General features: G+C 41.2%; 1 protein-coding gene across 2 annotated transcripts in view; it reads left to right on the top strand.

Annotated features, from left to right (window-relative positions):
• epb41l4b (erythrocyte membrane protein band 4.1 like 4B) overlaps positions 1-20,188 on the top strand; it is a 27,793-nt gene extending 7,605 nt beyond the window's left edge. The window contains exons 7-23 of one of the 2 annotated variants that reach the window (XM_005937588.3): positions 1,750-1,870; positions 2,591-2,678; positions 2,774-2,862; positions 4,389-4,458; positions 4,547-4,716; positions 5,598-5,707; positions 6,500-6,533; positions 6,787-6,820; positions 6,932-7,035; positions 9,773-9,912; positions 10,998-11,119; positions 11,193-11,306; positions 11,409-11,464; positions 11,551-11,703; positions 11,862-11,982; positions 12,180-12,313; positions 15,989-20,188. In XM_005937588.3, the coding sequence (XP_005937650.1) occupies positions 1,750-1,870; positions 2,591-2,678; positions 2,774-2,862; positions 4,389-4,458; positions 4,547-4,716; positions 5,598-5,707; positions 6,500-6,533; positions 6,787-6,820; positions 6,932-7,035; positions 9,773-9,912; positions 10,998-11,119; positions 11,193-11,306; positions 11,409-11,464; positions 11,551-11,703; positions 11,862-11,982; positions 12,180-12,313; positions 15,989-16,052 (1,724 nt within the window). In that variant the 3' untranslated portion in view covers positions 16,053-20,188. The remainder of the gene's footprint in view (positions 1-1,749; positions 1,871-2,590; positions 2,679-2,773; positions 2,863-4,388; positions 4,459-4,546; positions 4,717-5,597; positions 5,708-6,499; positions 6,534-6,786; positions 6,821-6,931; positions 7,036-9,772; positions 9,913-10,997; positions 11,120-11,192; positions 11,307-11,408; positions 11,465-11,550; positions 11,704-11,861; positions 11,983-12,179; positions 12,314-15,988) is intronic. The other variant, XM_042226849.1, reaches the window with a different exon arrangement.
• The last annotated feature ends 82 nt before the right edge of the window (positions 20,189-20,270 follow it).

Below are 20,270 nucleotides of genomic sequence, written 5' to 3'. Positions count from 1 at the left end.
TATAGATATAGATATATATCAGTGCGGTTACCAGGCAACCACTATTTTTTTTTCTCTCATCACAATGAGGTTACCGTCCTAATTTTACCCTCATGGGAGCCAGCCATTAAGTAAAGTCAGTTAATATTAGTGTTGATGAGCACTCTCAAAAAAGACTAATCAGCAAACTGTGGAGTAATCCACAGTGTAACAGCACCACAGGCATACCAGGGTCATTTTAGGTAAGAATATTTGCATATGTTCATATGTTTGCATCTGTGCGTCATTACTTTGTAAAATAAATCAAAAAACTTTTTAAATTTGAATCAATTTGCAGGGTAATTAATAATATTATGGCACAATGTATATGCTTTTATATTTTGGTTTCTAATACTCCAAACTGGCAGGCGGCACATACGTCTGTTTAAAAATGAAAAGACTAAGAAGGCTATTAAAAATGGTGTTTAAATGCTAATAATTTCAAAATAAAATACTCAATATACACTTTTTATTGATAAAATAACCTAAATGTATAAATACTAACAGTTTAAAAGCTGTTGAGATAATTAAAACTATGTTGTCCAGCAGTTTGTATGTTCACAAATGCCAGGGTGGCACAACCATAAACATTTGATTTTGAAGTAATAGTAGTGAAAGTGATATTTTATTATAGAGAGGACCCCTTGGACTCTATGTGGCTGTCTGAAAAGGCTTGTAGCTCTCTCTTAAACTGGATAAGAAACGTATCTCTTATGCAGGCTGGTGCACTTTCCAAGTCAGGTGGCACAACCAATGTAAAAATAAATGAATAAATCTTTATTTCTTTTAAAAATGGTGCTTTTGCTCCCAAATGCAAAAGTTAATATAGGTGTCCAAGCAACAGCCTATTTAAACTGAAAATGGTTCCAAAAGTCAGGCGGCAAAACCAGTAAGTCGAGTGCTGCAGCTGCAAGAAATGCCATGTAATTAAATGATTGATTTTATTTAAAGCTCTAAAATTAGATTTCTTATTAGTTATATTTAAAAGATGATACTTTATAGAATCAACTTGTGCAAGTCATGATCAGATCAAGTGATTTTAAACAGGAATGATGCACTTGGACACAGAAATATGCATTTCATGATCCAGAACCTCCAAAATTAAAGTCCCAAATTTTTGTAAGAGGGGAAAAAAACAGCTGCAGTGTGTTATGGGTGTTCAATGAAAATCAAACTAAAGGAAATTATCATCATAAATGAACTGGAACTGCTCAGAGGAGGCGATGGCTGTTGTGTTTGTGTGGCACATCCTGTCTACCACATCATGCCTGAGGCGTGATGTCCTTGGCTCCATGACAAAAAAAACACGCAAATGTTTCTGAGATGTCTGAGATTTTTTTTCTTGTAAATACTTTTGGTTTTCTTGGGTTTTGTTTTTTTTTCTTTGTTGTTATTGTTGTTGTTTTTTACTGGGTTGGTCATACAATTAAGTGAAAGTCACACCTCTAATTTACTCGGTAATGGCAATAAAGCCAGTGTCTATATAAAGCTTACTAAAAAAATAGTCACTGCAAAAATTTCAGGCACAACTTCACCTACTTCCAAGGTGCAATAATCACCTTGGAAGTAGTCACTACAAGCTACTGGCCAAACCAGACCAGCTGAGTCTGTAGCAATTTATTGTGTTGCTGCTTTCTATTGATTAAATAAAGCTTTGTTTGTAAGCGAAGGTCTGAATGCTGCTCCCCTGATGTGCGTCTGTGCATGTGTACTTGAATTATCTGTATGCAGGCGAGCTGGGAGACTGCGACCCCTTGGAGCACTCTCCCGAACTGGTGTCGGAGTTTCGTTTCACTCCCAGACAGAGCGCGACGATGGAGGCAGACATCTTCAACCAGTGGCTGACTCTTAGGTGAGGAGCTTGCTGTGTTTCTAGTCATCTTAAATTTGGGATCTTCTAAAACTAAAACCCAGGACACATAAACATTTTTTTTTGCACCAGTTACCACAATACGTCTGCTGTGTCAAAGCAGCTTACTGGAGGGCGTCCAGTTGACCTGAGCTGGTTTCTCTCCTCGTCGGATGGAACAAGTGGGGCAAAAAGTTGAGCACTGAGCAGCAAAGGAAGTCATTCTGCTGCAGCCTTTCAGCACCAATGTTTTCACTGACCGGGTGTCTCATTTCACCGTCCCTCTGTGCTCTCCTCCTCGGCCGGGCTATCGCTGGTCTGCGTGAAGGATTATGGGATTAATTCCCGGAGGGTCTTGATTGATTCCGGGCAGTATTTAACCCAGCAGTGCACTGATTGCTCCCATCTCGGATTAGATTACATACGCGTACGCCGCGCTTCACTGGGCCGACTTAGCCACGCAAGGACAGACCGAGTTCACTGAGTCATGCCTACACACAAAGACTGAATCAGGATGCAGACAGACAGTTACTCACTGAGCGTCTCCCTCAGAACTAACACCAATCTCCAGCAGAGGTCACGCGGCAAGCGTCGATTTTGACGTTTTTTTTTTCTTCTTTTTTCGACTGAGCTGCCAAATATAGTGGCCGGGGCTTCAGGTTATGGAGCGAGCGGTATTTTTGTTGTGAAAACTCACCGTGTTGTCTGCTTTTATTTCCTCAGGGGAAAAAGCCCTTCTCAAGCAGAGATTTCTTTTCTCAACAAATGCAAGTGGCTGGAACTTTACGGAGTAGATATGCACTTTGTCAAGGTGCGTGAGAGAGTTTTATTATCACCAGTGTTGTTTTTTGTGTGACACTGATGTTCAGGTGTGTTAGAAATAAATGTGTGCTCGTTCGTCCGCAGGGCAAAGATGGAGGAGAATATGCACTGGGTCTCACTCCAACTGGCATCTTGGTTTATGAGGGCGTCAGCAAAATCGGGCTTTTCTTTTGGTAAGAGCACAACTCTCATCTTGTGTGTCCTGAAACGTGCTCATTTACATTTCTTATGTAAATGATTTTAACACAAAAATGTAAGAAAACACAAGCAGTGAATGTGAATGTAGGAACACCGTACATTTCCAAAATTCCTAACCTTACTGATACAATAATGAAAAAACAAAACTGTCGTCATAAGTAATAATTCTTGTGTCACTTGTGTCATTGCAAATTTAGATTAGGAGAATTTGGTAGTTTAAACTCACCTGAGTGAAATAAGATGGTTTGAGGTGTCACCCTAGGCTCTGGAAATCCATGAAGGACCATTTGTTTGTTTTTTCACATTGTCAGAGAGCAAATACCTAACAACTAAAAACAATCCAGTAATTGCTCACAGTGCTGTGCCCAAGTCTTGAGTCACTCCTCATTTCTCTGTGTTTGGATAGAAAAATGGGAAATATGTGCTGCTGTTTATTGAAACACTTGCAAACATCATCGGAAGTACAGTTTTCGAGGCAAAAACAGAGTCTGGACAATTCTGTTGCAGAATTATAGAAACGTCAGTGTTTGGTATGACCGATGGGGGGAGACGGGGGACAAAAGATGCCTAAAGATACCATTTAAAATTGGTCCTTCAGAATAAACCAGTGTTTTGACTCTGATGTTAAGACACAACACTGGTTCATTCCTTGAGTGAGGTGCCGCTGTTATGCTTGAATGACTCATAGGTCAGTGTTGAGTGGATTAGCAAATAACAGAAAAGCATTCCTCTGAAAATTGTCAGGAACAAGAACTGGACTGAAAATAAATGAAGAAGAGGCCAATGTCCAAAGAAAACCCCTGAAAGACCTTCAGAAAGACCTGGAGAACTATTACTCACCACTGCTTTGGAAGCAAAATGTGTATATATATTAAAAAAAAGAGCTGACTCAAGACTTTTGCACAGAACTGTATGAAAATAATGAAACTGGAAAAGGGAATCTCACAAACAGCTGATGTTTTAATATGTAGCGACATGTTGAATGAATGTAACTGAAAAATAAACAGAAACAAGAGTTTGTTCACGAAAATTAATTATTTATTTCTTCTGGCAGGTAAAAAAAAAAAAAGAAGCAGTACCTGTTTAAACTGTTACGTCTTCTGTCTGCTGCTATTCTTCTGCTAATTGGATTTGAGTTTCATTTTTTTTTTTTTGAACCACGTGTTTCTGGAGAGGCATGTGTCAACATTTACAACCTAGAGCCAATCAAAATGTGGCATAAGTGATAAAACATAAAGTGGGGCACAGGCTCAGCCTGGGTGGAGGGTGGGGACCGTGCAAACTTTGAAGGAAGGGCATGCCAGGAAAAAAGAGAGCTACTGAGAGCTGAGTATTTGTTCGGCAAGGGGCAGGACGAGGTATGGGAAGTGAAAAGAAATCCAAAATCACTCTGCGAGGAGCCGATGTTTCATACTGCGTGCTCTCGTCACCTGTCCCACTCAAACTGTTGTGTCTCTTTGTGTGTTTGTCATTCATCCGTGCGTCTCGGTGTGTTGCACAGGCCCAAAATCACTCGGCTGGACTTCAAAAGGAGTCGACTCACGTTGGTGGTGGTGGAGGACGACGATCAGGTTTGTGTCTTCACGTTGCATGCCGTGCCCGCGCGCGGTCACCTCTCAGGCGACTAACAGGTTATTATGGTTATTCTCTGTTGTGAAGGGTCGGGAGCAGGAGCACACCTTCGTGTTCGAGCTGGCCAGCGCCAGGAGCTGCAAACACCTGTGGAAGTGTGCCGTGGAAAGTCACGCTTTCTTTCGCCTGCGCCAGCCAACGGCGGGCAGGGCCGGCCACAGTGACTTCACGCGACTCGGGTCCCGCTTCAGATTCAGGTAGAGAGCAGCGACGGCGTCTCGCCTCATCTGAGCAGCGTCTAATTGACTTGCTGAAGGGGGATAATAGAAGCTGGCACTCGCAGGTAGTTGTGGCCAGCACTCGTTAGCAGCATATGTGGAATAATGTGTCACATAAAACAGAGCCTTTGTATCTATGGTTACAGGGTATCTATGGTTACACGGATCTGTTCCTATGGTGACTGAGATATTCCCTTTATATTGTTTGTTTTCTTGCAACTATTATCAGACATGGTCGAAGCAAATTCTCTCACTTGAAGGGCACTTCCTGTCATTTGTCGGAGCAGCTAAATCACAGCATTGTAAAAGCACTCTGTGGATTAAAAAAACACTTGTGTAACAGGTGGTGGAAGTAAAAGCAGGAACACTGGAACTGTGTGTATTGCAGTCTGACATAACAATCATACTGGTGCCAACTTCTCTAACGAAAACTCTGTCTTCATTCAGAGTTTTTGTTAGAGAAGTTTTAAGATAAGTATGTTAGAAAGCTTATGTCAGTTTAAAAGACTTTAGGCATACTGCAAAACCAACCCAAAGCTTTCTAAAGCCAAAGTCGTTCACGCTTTTCATTTATTAAATACAAAACTGAAGCAGAAAGTCCCACGAACAAGCAGTCAAGCGAGTCTCTGTAAACGCAGCGCTGTGCATAAAAACAACTCTAAATTCTAAACAATTGATGAAAACTTTTGGAAAATTCACACCAAAAGGAATAATCATCTAGAAACTCCATTTAAGTCTCCTCTGATGAACTCCATGAATTCGGTCAGACTGCAGCTCAGTGGCACTTTGACATTAGTGTCGATGCTTTTAGTAATAATCATTTCCACTCTTCACCCGCATCTGCTGTGTGTTTGTCTCAGTGGGAAAACAGAGTACCAGGCCACTCACGGAGGCAGACTGAGGAGGGCCAGCACATTCGAGAGAAGGCCGAGCAGACGCTACCCGTCCCGCACACAGTCGCTGGGCAAAAGTGAGTTTTATCTGCTCATACAAAAGACGACCGAGTATCAGCGCCTGATTTGTGTTTTATGTGGCTGCGAGCGTTGTTATGAAGGCTCTGCGCTGTTTTAGTTCAGCGTGTTTTTGGCTTTAAAATGTAAAAATTGCTGCAGAGAGTAACTGTTGAACATATTGTTTTATTTTTCAGAGGAAAGGAAAAGTGGACCCCCCCGCCCCTTTTTCTTTTTCTTTTTTTTTTCAAGGGCTGTTCTTTTAAAAAAAATGTCCAATGCTAAGTGATAATTTGACAAGTTCAATAGGCTTAAAAGCAGCCCTGGTTTCTTTTCTAAAGAAAGTGCTGAGAAACTCTAGGTTGTTAGATTTAAGCGTCACCTTTTTTACTTTGTCAAAGGCACCTGCTGTACTCTTCACTCCTCCATAATTCCCACCTTCTGTGAGCTGCAGAGGCTTCAAAGGTCCAGCAGCCTGCAGCTCACTTTAATCTATCCCACATAAATGATCAAATGCACACTGCAAACTGTATTTACCTTGAGACTGTCAGTATTGACGTCCAAACACCTTTTATGTATTGGATTTGGATTCGTCACGCAGCCCCGGAATACGAATGAACCGAGAGTTGAGTGTTGGTAATAGCTCAGCATTGGAGTAATAACATGTCTGCAGAGAGTCTGGAGTGAACGGCACAGTTAGACCAGAGAGGGCATTTGAAAAAGTGCACACAGACTCGCAGATAAACTGCAGAGCTGCTTTTGACTTCTGTATTTTTCTGCTCTAATTGACCTTGTGTCTCTCTCTCCGTCAGTTGCGATTTCTCCAGCCAAGCCTCCACACATCAGGTGAAACAGACACAGACATAAATAATGCACGCATGCACTTTCAGATTATTGCATTCATTCCTCCTCCTCTAACCTTGACCTTAATCCACCTAATGGCCTGGCTAATCTTAACACAGAAACAGCCCTTTGTAAAAGAGAAGTTGTTGCTTTTGAGAGGGTTTACTTGTGCAGTGCACTCGAAAGTAATATATATGCACCTGCTTTAAAAATAAGTTATGATACACATCTGATATCACTGCTTTTTCCTCCACAGCTCTCACGCCAGCCCCAATCCAAGTCTGCATCAGGTAAGCGACCTCAGTTAACCCACTTTTCAAAATGTAACACAAGCAGCAGAGAGCGGTGTGCTTTGTCCCAGTAGCGACGCTTAATTTGAGCATCTCTTCGATCCTCTCCAGTACCAACACAACATTCCCATTGGTCACGAGCCCTGGCATCCACCCCACCCCACGCTCACTTCCTCAGTTTACCTGCAGCCCTCCAGTCATACATCACCTCACAGGTAAGAGACAAAGGACAGGATTGTTAAAGAGCTTCAGGATGTGTCCACATGCTCTGTTTTTCATCACATTTCATGTCCCTCTTACACCTCATATGTCTGTTTGTCTTCCCGTGTGTCTCGTCTGCCTCCATCCGTGTGTGCGTCCCTTCATCAACCGTTCAGGCCTTCCTTTGAGGCTGAGAGTCCGGTGTCCATCGTTCCCCCCGTCCCGGAGCGAAAGAGCAGCATCGCCAAAGGATCCGTGGTTGTGGTTAACAGGGATAAGGTCATGACCGAACTTTGACCTCCCTCTTAACCCAGGAATCTATTTCAAAACTCACAGGCACAGACTGGCAACCCCCAAAGAGAGACGCTCCGGTGACGGAGCTGTCTCCGTTCATCCTCATGAAATGTCCCACGTCTTCATCCATTTGTCACGTCATCTCATGTGTTTCAGTGTCTGCATACTAGACAAAAAGCAAAAAAAACACACACCCCCATCAAGTGCAAAGGACTTTATCAAGCAGGATGGAGGTTTATAATGTTCAAGGGGGTCACGTGGAGGGAGAGCTGTGCAAAGACATCGGGGTAAGGGGACTGGGTGGGTGAATGTTGAAGTTATTTATTGTGGTTACGGAGCGGTGACACAGATCACGAAGGCGATCGAGGTAAAGAGCCTCAACACCTCTGATCGTTACAGTTTACTCATTCTGCGGGTCATAGCTCAGTTTATATCATCACATCCTTTTAGACACAGGTTGCCTTCATCTTAATAATAAAGCTGCAATCACAGGCTGAGAGTCCACTCAAAACACTCAGATTTTTTTCCGTATTATTTCCCTGTGATGTCATTGAGAGTGGATGTTCCTGCCTGCTGGTGAAACCTCCCGATTGGTGGGGGCCATTGCAGGTTGTGCACAAATGATTGGGGAAATAATACAGAGTGAAACGGATAAGTACGATTTTTGCAGGAAAAGTGTTTGCTCATGCTAATTTACTGATGTTTAAATAAATAAATTATTATTATTCTTTTTTAATTGATTGCTTGGAAAAATATAAGATTAGAGAGAGATGAGCTAAACAGCCTTATTCCAACAGGATAAACTGAGGAGCTGCACCAAGGTCCAGCATAAGATACATAAGGGTTATTTTCAACTCTAAGTGATGCAAAGCTACAGTAGTAAAATCAAAGAATAACATTATGAAGCTGGAAATGGGCATAATTGCTCCTCTGTAAAGATAAAACAAGAATGTGGTGCATTTTAAAGTCTCTTTGAGGATACTTTCAAATAATGTTCAAAGCATCTTCTAGAAAAATCAAGATTGTGCCTGAAAATTTAGTTTATTTTCATATGAAAATAATCACGTGCTTAGTTTTCTGTGCACTCACAGGGACGTTCAAACAGGAAGTTCTTGAAGGTAACTTTAGGTGCTGTACTAGGTGGCAATTTGCTAAAATATAAATAAACTAAAGGCCAAAAAACAAGCTAAGAATTGTTGAAATAAGATGATATATTTTAATTTTGTTGCACTTTAATATTGTTATTATTTAATTATGGCTCTAAATGCCCAGTCGACGTAGCTCTTATACTTCTCAAACACTCTGTTCTTTCCATTCAAACATTCAGCATCATATTTAAGGATACATACAAAGATAGGACCGGGTGTGACACGTTTGTGCCTTGCTTTGCTTGTGGATGTTTTATGTGATTACGGTTGCTCAAATCTCAAATCTGCCTTTAAGAGTGCTTTTGTGTTTGTTTCTTTGTTCGTTTGCAGTAAATCGTGTGGCATCTAAATTATTTAAACTCACTTTTGAAATAAAGTGTTGTGAGTGCTGAATAAAGTGATTCTGAACAGGTGGAAGGGGTCCAGTCCTGCACTTAGTGAATGCCGGGTTAGGGATTAAGCTGCTTTGTGTATAATTTATGGTTTTCAGTGTGAACTTAGAAACATGAAGCTGAATCTTGCATTTGTGGTGTTGTGCTTTCAGAGTGAATATGGTTTTTTTTTGTTTTTGTTTTTTGAATAAACATTATATTAATGTTACATCAGGTTATGGATTTGCTAAATTAACCAAGTGTTTACAGAAGATGTGGCCGGTGTGTTGCTGTTCTAGTGTGTCGCCTTTTACTTTCGATGTTTACTCCAATCACATTATGCCTTTAGGACTGTTGCCGTATTGCTTCTGAAATAAAGGGTTTATGAGTGAAATGCAGAAATTGCAAAGCCCATTCCTTCATTGTCTTACACCAGAGGTGTCAAACATAAGGCCCGGGATCAGAATTGGCCCGCAAACGAATTCAGTCTGGCCCACTGGATGGCTTTGGAAAATGTAATAAGAGCGTAAATTTTAGACTTTTAACTGTATTTTTTATAAGCTTTACAGCTTTTCCCACTGATAAATACCTCCACATGGTTCTTTGTACTTTACTAATGAAGTAACACAAATGATTCAATAACAGATTTAACAGAAATTACATGTAATTTTACACACATTTTAGGTCCAAAGCAGTGTTTCTTTACCATGTAGAAAAGCAAATGCACTGTTGAAATTGCACTTCTGGTTTTGTGTTACTCAGTCAGCTCAGCATCCACACAGGGAGGGTTACATTGCTGTGAAAATCTCACATCACGAGCTTGGATTTATTACACGATAATTACTTATTTGCGGTACTTACACTTTTTGTCATATTTAAGTGGGATTTTGTTTGGGGGGGGGGTGTGTTTGTGTTTTGATTGCATGTGTCATCTTCAGTTTCCCGCTGAGTGGGCTCGCTTCAGATCATCAGTTTAGCGTCGAGGAGAACGAGAACTCGTATTCTGGCAAGATCCACCACCGCCACCGTCGGCACACACACAGCCAGGACACGCTCTGCCACACACACACCAAGAACAGTGAGTACTGTCAGCCTGAGGCAGGGCTGCACAAATCTGTGGTGTGTCTAGACGCCACGCTGATGCTTCTTTTCATGCTCTGTGCCGCCTGTTTGTCAGCTCTTTTTGTTTTTGAGGTTCACTTTGAGGACTTTGAGATCTAATGTTTCCACTACAACGTGACGTAGTTTGATTTCAACTTTGTAAAAACAGATTTAAAGATGCACGTGATATGACTGATATACCTTTACCTTTATACTGACTGTGTTGTTTCAAAGCTGGATGATCCGAAATAAAGAATATGGTCCCACTGTTACTAAGTGCTTGCTCACAGGGGTTTTTTTCTCTGTATTAATTCACCATAATCTTCCCAGGAGTGGATGTTCCTGCAAAAATTTACCCCAAGGTCCAATGCTCAGACAAGTACAAAAAAATCCAAAGAGCTACATCTCAGACTCTACAGGCCTCAGTTAGCATGTTAAATATTTAAGTTCATGACAGCAAGTCTACAAGACTCCTGGAATAACGTCTTTTGGACACACGAGACCAAAGTGGAGATATTTGGTGAAAACACTTTGAACTTACTCCTCAGTGGTGAAGGAGGGATGATTCTGGTTGCTTTTAAATGTGTCTAATGCAGTTTTAAATTGGGTTTCTGCTTTTGAGAACATAATTCAGTTGCCTTTTGCTGTAGTGAGCTAGGATACAAGTAAAGTAAACGTGGTTAAACACTGCTAATTTTTCTTGTGTTTGCACTCTTCATTTAAGTGCAGTTGTTTAAGGGCATTGTTTGTAAGTTGAGAAGCATCTGCAAACACATTAATATGGATTTAAAGTATCTCACGGTTCTCAAACTTGCTTTGACCTGCCAACTTTCAAACACCAAAAAGCCCCCACCCAGCCAAAATTGCTGTTAATCATTTATAATATCATCAAATTCTGGTGAAATTAAAGACAGTCAAACTCTTGTGCCAGCGTAAATTGAATTATAAACCTTTTTAGATTATAGTCATTTTCCATCCCTGCTTTGTCAAACCGTCTGTGGTGTCTTTACAGTAAAAACGTGACTTGTTTGTTTTTTTCTCATTACAATTTGTCTCAATCAGAACGTCAAGCGCCCCCCTTCCCTGCAGATGAGTTTGACATCTCTCAGTCGCTGCTCAAGGCTTTGGAGTCTGAAAGCGATTCTCCTCCCTGGCCTTCGCTGCACATCAACATCGACAACAAGGTCAGTCACGTTTCCCACACGATGTTTACTCACTGAGATTTAGTCTCCTCACCTCTCCTTGTTCTCCCGGCAGGGAGAGGAGAAGCAGCTGTCTGAAAAGTCTCTGCACCCTCCTGCTTCCCCAGCCATGCTCCCCGACCACCTCAAATGTAACATCCTCAAGGCCCAGATGGAGGCAGCCTTCAGAGTGAGTACCAAGTAACGCTCTCCTTTGGCTATTTGACCTACATCCTGTGCACTTGGCGGTGTCACTAACAGCATATCTATCCATTTCTTCTCCACAATAAAGAAAGAAGCCCCAACAACACCCAGAGGGAAGAGCTCAACTGAGACCCTGAATGAGAGGCCAGTAGCTCATCCGCTCTTTAACATGTTTAGACCTCTTTCTGAAAACACAACTTACCCTCCTGAGTAACTGCTCTCATTTCCAGGTATCAGAGCTCCTCCCAAGACTCGGCGGCATCCAGTCTGACAGCAGAAAAGACACCCCACAGGCAAGATCACAACCTGACGCCAGAGAGGCTCCAGCCCAAAGCCAACCCGAGCACCAACCGCAGAAAACGGCTGGTCCGGCAGTTCAGCTTGTGAGTACAGATCGCCTGCTGTGAGTAGAAAATGAACACTCCACAGAGTACTTGAAGCAGCAGCCGTGCTATCTCTGCTCTTTGATAGTGACATCTTGTTCAGAGCGATCTGTAGGTCGTGTAAGCCACTTATAGTCTCTCCATTTGTTGCTTATCAGTAACCACGAAGATGAAGATAATCTCCCTGAAGCACTCGCAGCCATCTCCTCCCAAAGTACAGCAAAGTCGGGCTCTAGCAGCTCATTGGACAGACAGATACAGCCGTCAATCTACCCACAGGTAACACACATCTTCACACATGCGCACACACACACTTTAAAAACCCTTTAAAACGGGTCTTGGTGTAGTACACTATGCTCCACTTATGGGGGGATTATTTCCACACCTCTCTGCATTATCTGTAATTGTGTGTGTCTGTCTGTCTGTCTGTGTGGTGTGTGTGTGTGTGTGTGTGTCTACACTGATGTGTATTGCAGGGGGATAATATGCCAGCACTGGAGCTGGGTAGTCCATGCTGTCCCTCTCCTTCGCCCTCCCCTCATCTCTCCCCTTCTTACTACCGTAGCTCCATTCCTCACCTGGTTCCTTACCTTGCTGCCCATAACGACAGGTAAACGCACCTCCTCGCTCTTATCTCTTGGACACTTTTATACAGCGCTGGTTTGCTCAAGTGCTGTATTGAAGCCTCAGGCTCTTGTTTGACGCTTGCACATGAAAAACAATCCCCTGTTTCTGTTAGTAGCTGATGCTAAACCGTGAGGCCAAAGTGAACAACCGTGTGACGCAGACAGGAGGATTTTCAGAGTGAGATTTGGGAAAACTGGCTAATATTGAAAATCTTATTTCCAGCATGTCAAAGCAGTAAACAAGAGCTGTCCGAGACTGCGTACCTTCACCAGTGCTGAAATGACCCTCCACACCATGCATGAATTGAGCCCCTGGATCCAAAAGGATGTCTGGATCCAGACTAGTTTTTGATATTATCTTGAAAATATCAAGACAATATCTCACTATTTTTCCTGCTACAGTATGGTTACAGTTATCCTCAGAAGTTTACATCCACTCATCACGAGAATGGATGTCGTGATAATTTGGGGCTTTTAATTTCTTTGAGCTGTTGTTTTTCCAAAGTGGAATGAGCATACGGCATACAGCACAAGTTTGAATTTATTATTTTCTCTAATCCACACACACTTACTTAAATCTTGTAATAAGCGGTGCCGACGGTTCTACAATGTCTTTCAACTTCACAAGGCCAAGACCTTTTAACTTGTCCTTATTGCTCGTGATTGACTGCAACTGGTAGTTTCATTGATTTATTGGATGGCAGTCATTAGACTAATACTCAGAACAACTCAGTAAGAATCTGAGGAGAAGAATGGTAGATTTAAAGAAGTTGTGAAGGTCTCTTGGAGCCATTTCTAAAAAACTGCAGATTTCAGGATCATTGGTTCAAACAGCTGTACACAAGAACAAGTTATTCGGATGTGTCTCCACTTTGCAAAGGTCTGGAATAAGTGGTGTTAGCGGTAGCTATTCCCCTGCCAGTGGTACCATCGCGAAGTGGATGGAATAATGAAGAAGGTGGACTACCTCCAAAACTTTTACCTCAAACCAACAGCTAGACAGTTTGAACACGGTTGTTTGTTCCAACAGGACAATGATCCCAAACACACATCAAAACTAGTTTGGAATGGATAAAGCAGGCCAACATTAAGCGTCTGGTACGGCCTTCCCAAAGTCCTGACCTCAACCCGATTGAATATTCGCGGACTAGATCTGTTCCAGGAAATGAACTCTATGGATTCTGCCAAGAAGAGTGATTAAATATCGAGCCGGAATTATGCCAGGAGCTTGTTGAGGCTGCCAAAAATGTCCGGTCGAGATGCAACTTGCTAAATGGAAATTTAACCAAATATTAGTGGGTACATTTGAGCCTCTATGTATACTGTGGACTCTGTGTAGATTAAGAAAATCCAAAAGCAAATTTAAACTTGTGCATCCAATTCCCCAAATATGCTGTACAATCATTGCACCCTGGAAAACAAACAGTTCTAAGAAATCATTAAAAGCCCCGAATTACAGTGACATCACAAAAGACAAACACACACACAAAATCACCCACATATTTATTTATCAGGGTGTAAATTGCAACCTTAAACCAATAATAAGCAAATGACAGTGATTTATTTTTTTTAACAGCTGCAGCAGAAGCTGAGCGTAACGAACAATATCTGCATTTCAGTCAATGAAGTTTGAGATGGCCCCTTCAGTACAGCTTAAAAAATAAACACGTGCACCCTAGAACTGAAAACGAGCCTCCACTGGTTAAGTTAACTTTTGGGGCAGTTCACTTTCGTGCTACTTTAATCTTCTACATTTATTTGGCAGCCGGGCTGCTTTGACCACTTTATAAAACATAATGCAGTGTAATAAAATCACATCAGCGATTCCAAAACCAATAAGATGATTTGATTTGATGGAAATAGCTGCTCATTTCTTTAGGACGTGACAGAGAAGCTTGAAGGCTGAGCTACACATTCAGTAAAAACTCACTTAAGTCTAATTTTCTGACTTCATCTGTTTGCCCATATATACAAATTCCATAATAAACAGCAACATGGCGAGACAGCCAGCATCACACTCTTCTCCAAAGTCCACGTTACTCAGGGTATGTTACGCTCTAAGCAGTCCCACCATGGACTCAAGCAAGTAGGAACTATAATTGCCTTTCACGGGGTGCTACAATAATCAACTTAAAAGTTACACATAAAATTATAAAGTGCTAATTAAATAATCAATCACATAATAAACTCAATTACGCAACGACATTAAATAATGTTGCGCAACTTAATATGCACCGCAAATTAATATAACCTAGAAAAATTAAATTAGAAGTGCAGTAACTAATCACACTGGAGACAAAAAGTTGATAAACTATAATGAGAAGTCCCATCAGAAGCAGTCGCAGCCTCTGGCTTCACTGAAAGTCACATGACTTGTTGTGGCGACGTTAGCCTTTTATGAACGTGCTGATTAGACATTTAGCTCATTAGTCATTCCCTGCAGCCTTTAGATGACATGGAGTTCATGTTATCTAACACGATTTACACCCACTGGCCACTTTGTTGGGTACACCTTTTCTTCTGCACATTAACAAAATATCTAATCAGCCAATCACGTAGCAGCATTTGGACATGTTAAAGATGACCTCTTGAAGTTCAAACCGAGCCCCCAAATGGAGAAGACGTGACTTAGAAGGTGGCATGGTTGTTGGTAACAGGCTGGTCTGAGTGTTCCAGTAACTGCAGATCTTCTGGGAGTTTCCCACACAGTCATCTCTATGATTTAAAGAGTCAAAAAGAGGAAATTCTCTGGGTGAAAACGTCCTGCTGATAGAAGTCAAAGGAGAATGGCCAGACTGCTTTTAGCTGTGGGAAGGAAACAGTTACTCAAATAACCACATGTTCCAACCAAGAAAAGCATCTCTGAAAACGCAACACCTCGAACTTTGAAGCAGCTGGGCTACAGCGGCAGAAGACCACACCAGGTTCCACTCAGCTAAGAACAGGAAAGTGAGGCTCCTGTTCACACAGGCTCACCAGAATTGGAAAATAGAAGATTGAAAAAATGTTGCTGGTCTATTTCTGACAACAGCATGAAAACATCCACATCATTGGTATCTGTGCATCATTTAAACACCACAGCCTGAAGATTGTTGCTACTGTGTCTGTCCGCTTCCAGCACGATAGCGCACCACAGCTCAAATCATCTCAAACCGGTTTCTTAAACATGACGATGAGTTTGCTGCACTTGAATGACCTCCACAATCACTAGATCTCAGTTCAGTAGAGCAGCTTTTTAATGTGATGGAACGGGATAATCACGTCATGGATGCAAAGCTGGCAAATCTGCAGAAATAGTGCAATGCTATCATGTCATGTGGGCCTAAAAATCTCTGAGGAATGTTTCCAGCATCTTGTTGTTCTGTGCCATGAAGAATTAAAGCAGCTCTGAAGGTAAAAACTGGTGCTAGCAAGGTGTACCTAACAAAGCATCAGATGAGTGTAAGATCTGTGTATGACCAGCTTAAATTGCCAGACAACTTCTTATCCTGTAGCTGCTGTTCTTTGTCTTTGTAACGCAGACTTTGTGTTGTTTCTGTCATAGTTACTGTTGTAAAATGTTTTTTTTTTAATTTTCTGTTATGAAAATTATATTTCACCTTGTTGCAGAAACAAAAGTTCAAGTTTAGAGCTGTTAAATCGTATGTTCGTGTCTGCAGCGGAGAAGAAATTAGGGTGGACAGAGAGAAGATCCTGAGAGCGCTCCTGATGACAGAGCTCTGAGACCTCGACCCTTCAGACGGAAGCTAAGAAGTCCCAAAGTCACTGGTGTCAGTCAGCATTTGTATACTTGCATTGCACATTTAGCAGTTATAAATCTATATTTGCATAAAGGCGGTTGTTATATTTGCTTAACTGTTATTTTAGAAAGAAGGCTCTTTGTAATAACTGAACTGAACCTGTACAAAAAAGTGAAATGGAAACAAGTGGATTCACTCACATGCATTACAGACGAGCTACAGACTGTATTCCTGGTGCTGCCTGCATGATTAATGTTTCCCTAAACGATTATCGGATTTTGCTTTGGACTTCTGTTTATGTGTGAGTTCATCCTCATTGTCTTCATCGCCGTGTCCGTGCTGATGCCTAAACTGTGTTTCAGACAGCGACTGTTGAAGCTTTGATCTCCATGTAAAAAGCACCCCTGAAATGAAAGTCACTCACTTTCAAATCAGTTTGTTCAAAATGTAAATACTCATTGATATCCTGAGAACAGAGCAGGCGTTGTAAATGCTTACCTCAGTACTGTAATTCCTATATCAGATATCCATTTTTTTACACGCAAAAAAACATCAGCAGCGTCTGTGGTTTTAAAGAAAATCCTGAACAGTGTGAGTTGAAAGTGAAAACTGAAGATATCGACACCTCAGTCTCCGTGTGCCCACCAGGAGGTGCCAAAGCTCCTGTGGCAGCAGCCTTGATCTTGTGTTACAGGTGTTCATGAAAAACCTCTCTTGCGTCCCTTTGCTGTGTTTTTAACATGCAGCTCAAAACCAAATCTGGCCTCAGAGGTCAGACCCTTGGAAATATTTAATTACTGCGCAAAAAACAAAAACTTCACTTCAGCCCTTCTTTGTCACAATCCGAGGCGGCACATGATCTGCACCTGTACTGTATGTTGCTGATTGAGTTGTCCTACCTTGGACTGGATCTCAATAAAGGCCACATCATCGGTTTGACAACTCTGCAGCAGCATCTTTGTTTCTTTTCTTCCTTCCTGACATGGGAATGTGGCTCGGCCTCGCCCTGCCTGCCGGTTTGTTAGGTATGTGCCTCTCACCCTCCCTGCGACGGAACAAAAGATGTGTGCTGTGCGGGACTTTAGAGAGGTATCTGCCAGTGCGGTGAGTCAGCCTGTTAATTGTACCTCTGTTTTGTGTTAGATAATTCATCTTCAAGGCGAGATGCAGCACAGCAGAAAGAGGGAGGGAGAGAAGAACTGCTTCGAAGTGAATCTGCTGTAAATGATTCAGTTTTTTAAAAATGGGGGAAGCCTGCGCAGACTTCGGCATTTGGCCCTCCCACTGGTTTTGAAACAACTGCAAAATCGTCCTTCATAATTTCTCAGCTCAACCTGCATTACAAGCTTAAATTCGTTGTGGAATTTGTTTTTCTCACAAAGCTGCACAGTAGCAGAGGAGGGGCGAGCAAACACCGCAGTTATGGTGACCACAACAAATGGGATCTTCTGCTTTTCTGGGAATTGATATTTGAGAAATTAACAGGCACAGGAACAGTTAAAGGAACAGAGGTGTTTCTACCATTTTTTTAAATGGGCTCAGTCTTTTAAGATTGATTAACATTTAAGCATTAATAAAACAATGATTAACGTTTTTTACATTCTAAAAACTGTGTGCCCTCTTGCACATCTATAGATGATAAAATACTCCTACTCCGATTACAGGGCTTGGTTCCCTCACAAACAAGAAGTTTTACACATGAACAGGACAAATCTAACCTTTTAACAGCTGAGCAGCTGAAGGAAGCCAATCACGTAAGCTAAAGTGACAGCCACGCCTTTAAAAACCAATATTAAGTGGAGTTTGAATGGTCTCCTGTTAACCACAGGGACAATGTGGTTAAGAAACAAACACCTGAACCTATATAAAACACGTAGACGCTTTTGTTCTGTCATTAAACCCTTTGTTGGACTGCATCGGGGAATGAAAGAAGATGCCTTAGTAAAGACACTAGGCAGCTTGTTACAGTTAACTGTCATTACATACAAAAAGCTGTTCACTCTTTAATTCACTTCAGTTTGTTTCTGTGTTATTTTTAATCTTCATTAACTATGTTGTACATGTATGTGTGTCAGAGGCAAGATTCTGGAAAGTCAGTGCAGGTTTTACAATAAAAACAGAACTTTCTAAAAGCAGCTGACTCACAGTGTCGTGGACATCCACAATAGATATTTGTCTATCAAAGCCTCATAAGGCAAGTTTTGATTCAAATGTTTACCAAACTAACAAACACTAAAATAAGGATATTTCCTCTAAATTAGTTTTCGAAGGTCACAAAATCCTTTCAGTTTTAATTTTTCAAAATTCCTAAACTAAAATGTTTTATATGTTTTGTAGTTAACTATAATAACCTTGCTGCAGGTCACATTGCAAAGACAGAAAATGACATACATGATGTTACATAAAGACAGGCAAAAATAGAAAGCCGACTCCTTCACTTAATGTACTTAATGTACTTAAAAGAGTGGGTAGACAGTCGAATACGTTGCCCTCCATGACTCTATATACTAAACCTCCACAGACCTTCTTTACTTCCCTCGTTAGTGATATCTTAATAGACCTGGAGCACTGCAGGTAGACTGTCCTTCATATTGCACCATGCAAAGTGACTGCATGCTCATTTTCTGATACCAAGCTTCTGAAACTCTCTGGGCTGGCCTATATACATTTTTTGCTGAACTTCCAGCCATTCGTTGTGAATGTATGAGCCTTACATGAAAGTCTATGGCTTCTCAAATGAGTTAAAGAACATGCTGCCTCAGGAGCTTAACTGTATCAACTGCAACCAGACAATGTGCATTGTAGTGGATTTAGAATCCATATTTTGCCACTGCATTTCTGTGTGCACCAACTGCATGTTTTACTCCAGGCTGTAACTCTGCAGACCACTGCAAATCTCCTCTGTCAGTCATGCTGCGTCTAAACTATCAGCGTTTTGAAAATGTAAAAAAACTCTCCATCATAATAATAATAAGTTCTTTTTTTCTTTGTGTCATTGCTTCATCAACCTGACTTTTCAACTTCACTGAAAGAAGATGTCCAGTTGTGTCTCTGCTATTTGAAAAAAGATAGCGATAGCATCCAGATCACATGGACAGTGTTGTGCCAATAAGTGATTTCAGGTATTTGCTGAAAAAATGATTGCCTGTGTTTAAACTGGCCTATAATCTATAAAACATATGTCAAACATACCTCATAAATGATATTAAGTGTTACCTTCTAGACCTGCCCCTGCACAGGTAGTTTATACCTATTATACACTTTTAAATAAACACTTTTATTAACACTAGCTCCGTGAAAATGGCTCCAAAAACATTTCATACTGAGTGACATGGGTTTCTTTGGGTTTTGGGGACTTCATCCACATAAGTAAATGTTGCAAGGACAGGATATAAGTGTGGAACATGAAAAAGATTAAAGATCATCTCCTGCTAAATGTTAAATAACTAAAATAATCCTCTTGTTATTAAAAAAAAAAACAACTTCCCTTTTCCTGATAGTTGTCTGTCCCTGACAAACCCTGGATTATTTTCTTAATAAAAGATTTGATTTAATCTACTCTGATTCTTTAAATCTAAGATGTGCTCAATAAATTAAAAATTCCCTAAATGAGCTGCACTTATCTGCACTTTTTTCATACCAGTGTAACTTCACTGGATTTCTCCACAACATCTTACAGACAATACATTTATTTTCCAGACGTCAAAAAGGTGAGAAAAACTTTGTCACATGGATAAAAATAAATAAATTCTTCCTGCTGGTTTGGACAGTGTGTGTGTGTGTGTGTGTTTTGTGAGTGGGAGACTAAGTGTTTTTAAAAGAGATTATTTGGGTGGGGTGCAGAAGAGTGTATTACACAATGTAACTCTGCCCTGAGGGGGTCTGACATGGTTTTGTCTGCTTTCCTTCTCTCTTCCCACTTCCTGATCTATTTTCTGCTCTTTTCCACGCAGTAAAAAGAGAGGCCATCCTCTCACATAATGTGTTCAGTGTGTCTAGATGACAATAGCTTCTTTGCTATAGCATGTGTATGCGGGCACCGCAGAGGTAATCGCTGAGGACAGTGAGAGGGAGTTCCCACAGTTTCGCCCTGAGCCACGTTGTGTCACAAGACAAGCTCCACCTGCATATTTGCACTCCTGCACTTTAAAAACCCTCATGAGACACAAACAGGCATACTACACGGCAAAGTGAAATGATC

This window comes from Haplochromis burtoni, unplaced genomic scaffold (assembly GCF_018398535.1).
Source record: "Haplochromis burtoni strain Fernald_Lab_line unplaced genomic scaffold, NCSU_Asbu1 Contig_230, whole genome shotgun sequence".
Classification (NCBI taxonomy): domain Eukaryota; kingdom Metazoa; phylum Chordata; class Actinopteri; order Cichliformes; family Cichlidae; genus Haplochromis; species Haplochromis burtoni.
This window is presented reverse-complemented; position numbering and strand designations above follow the sequence as displayed.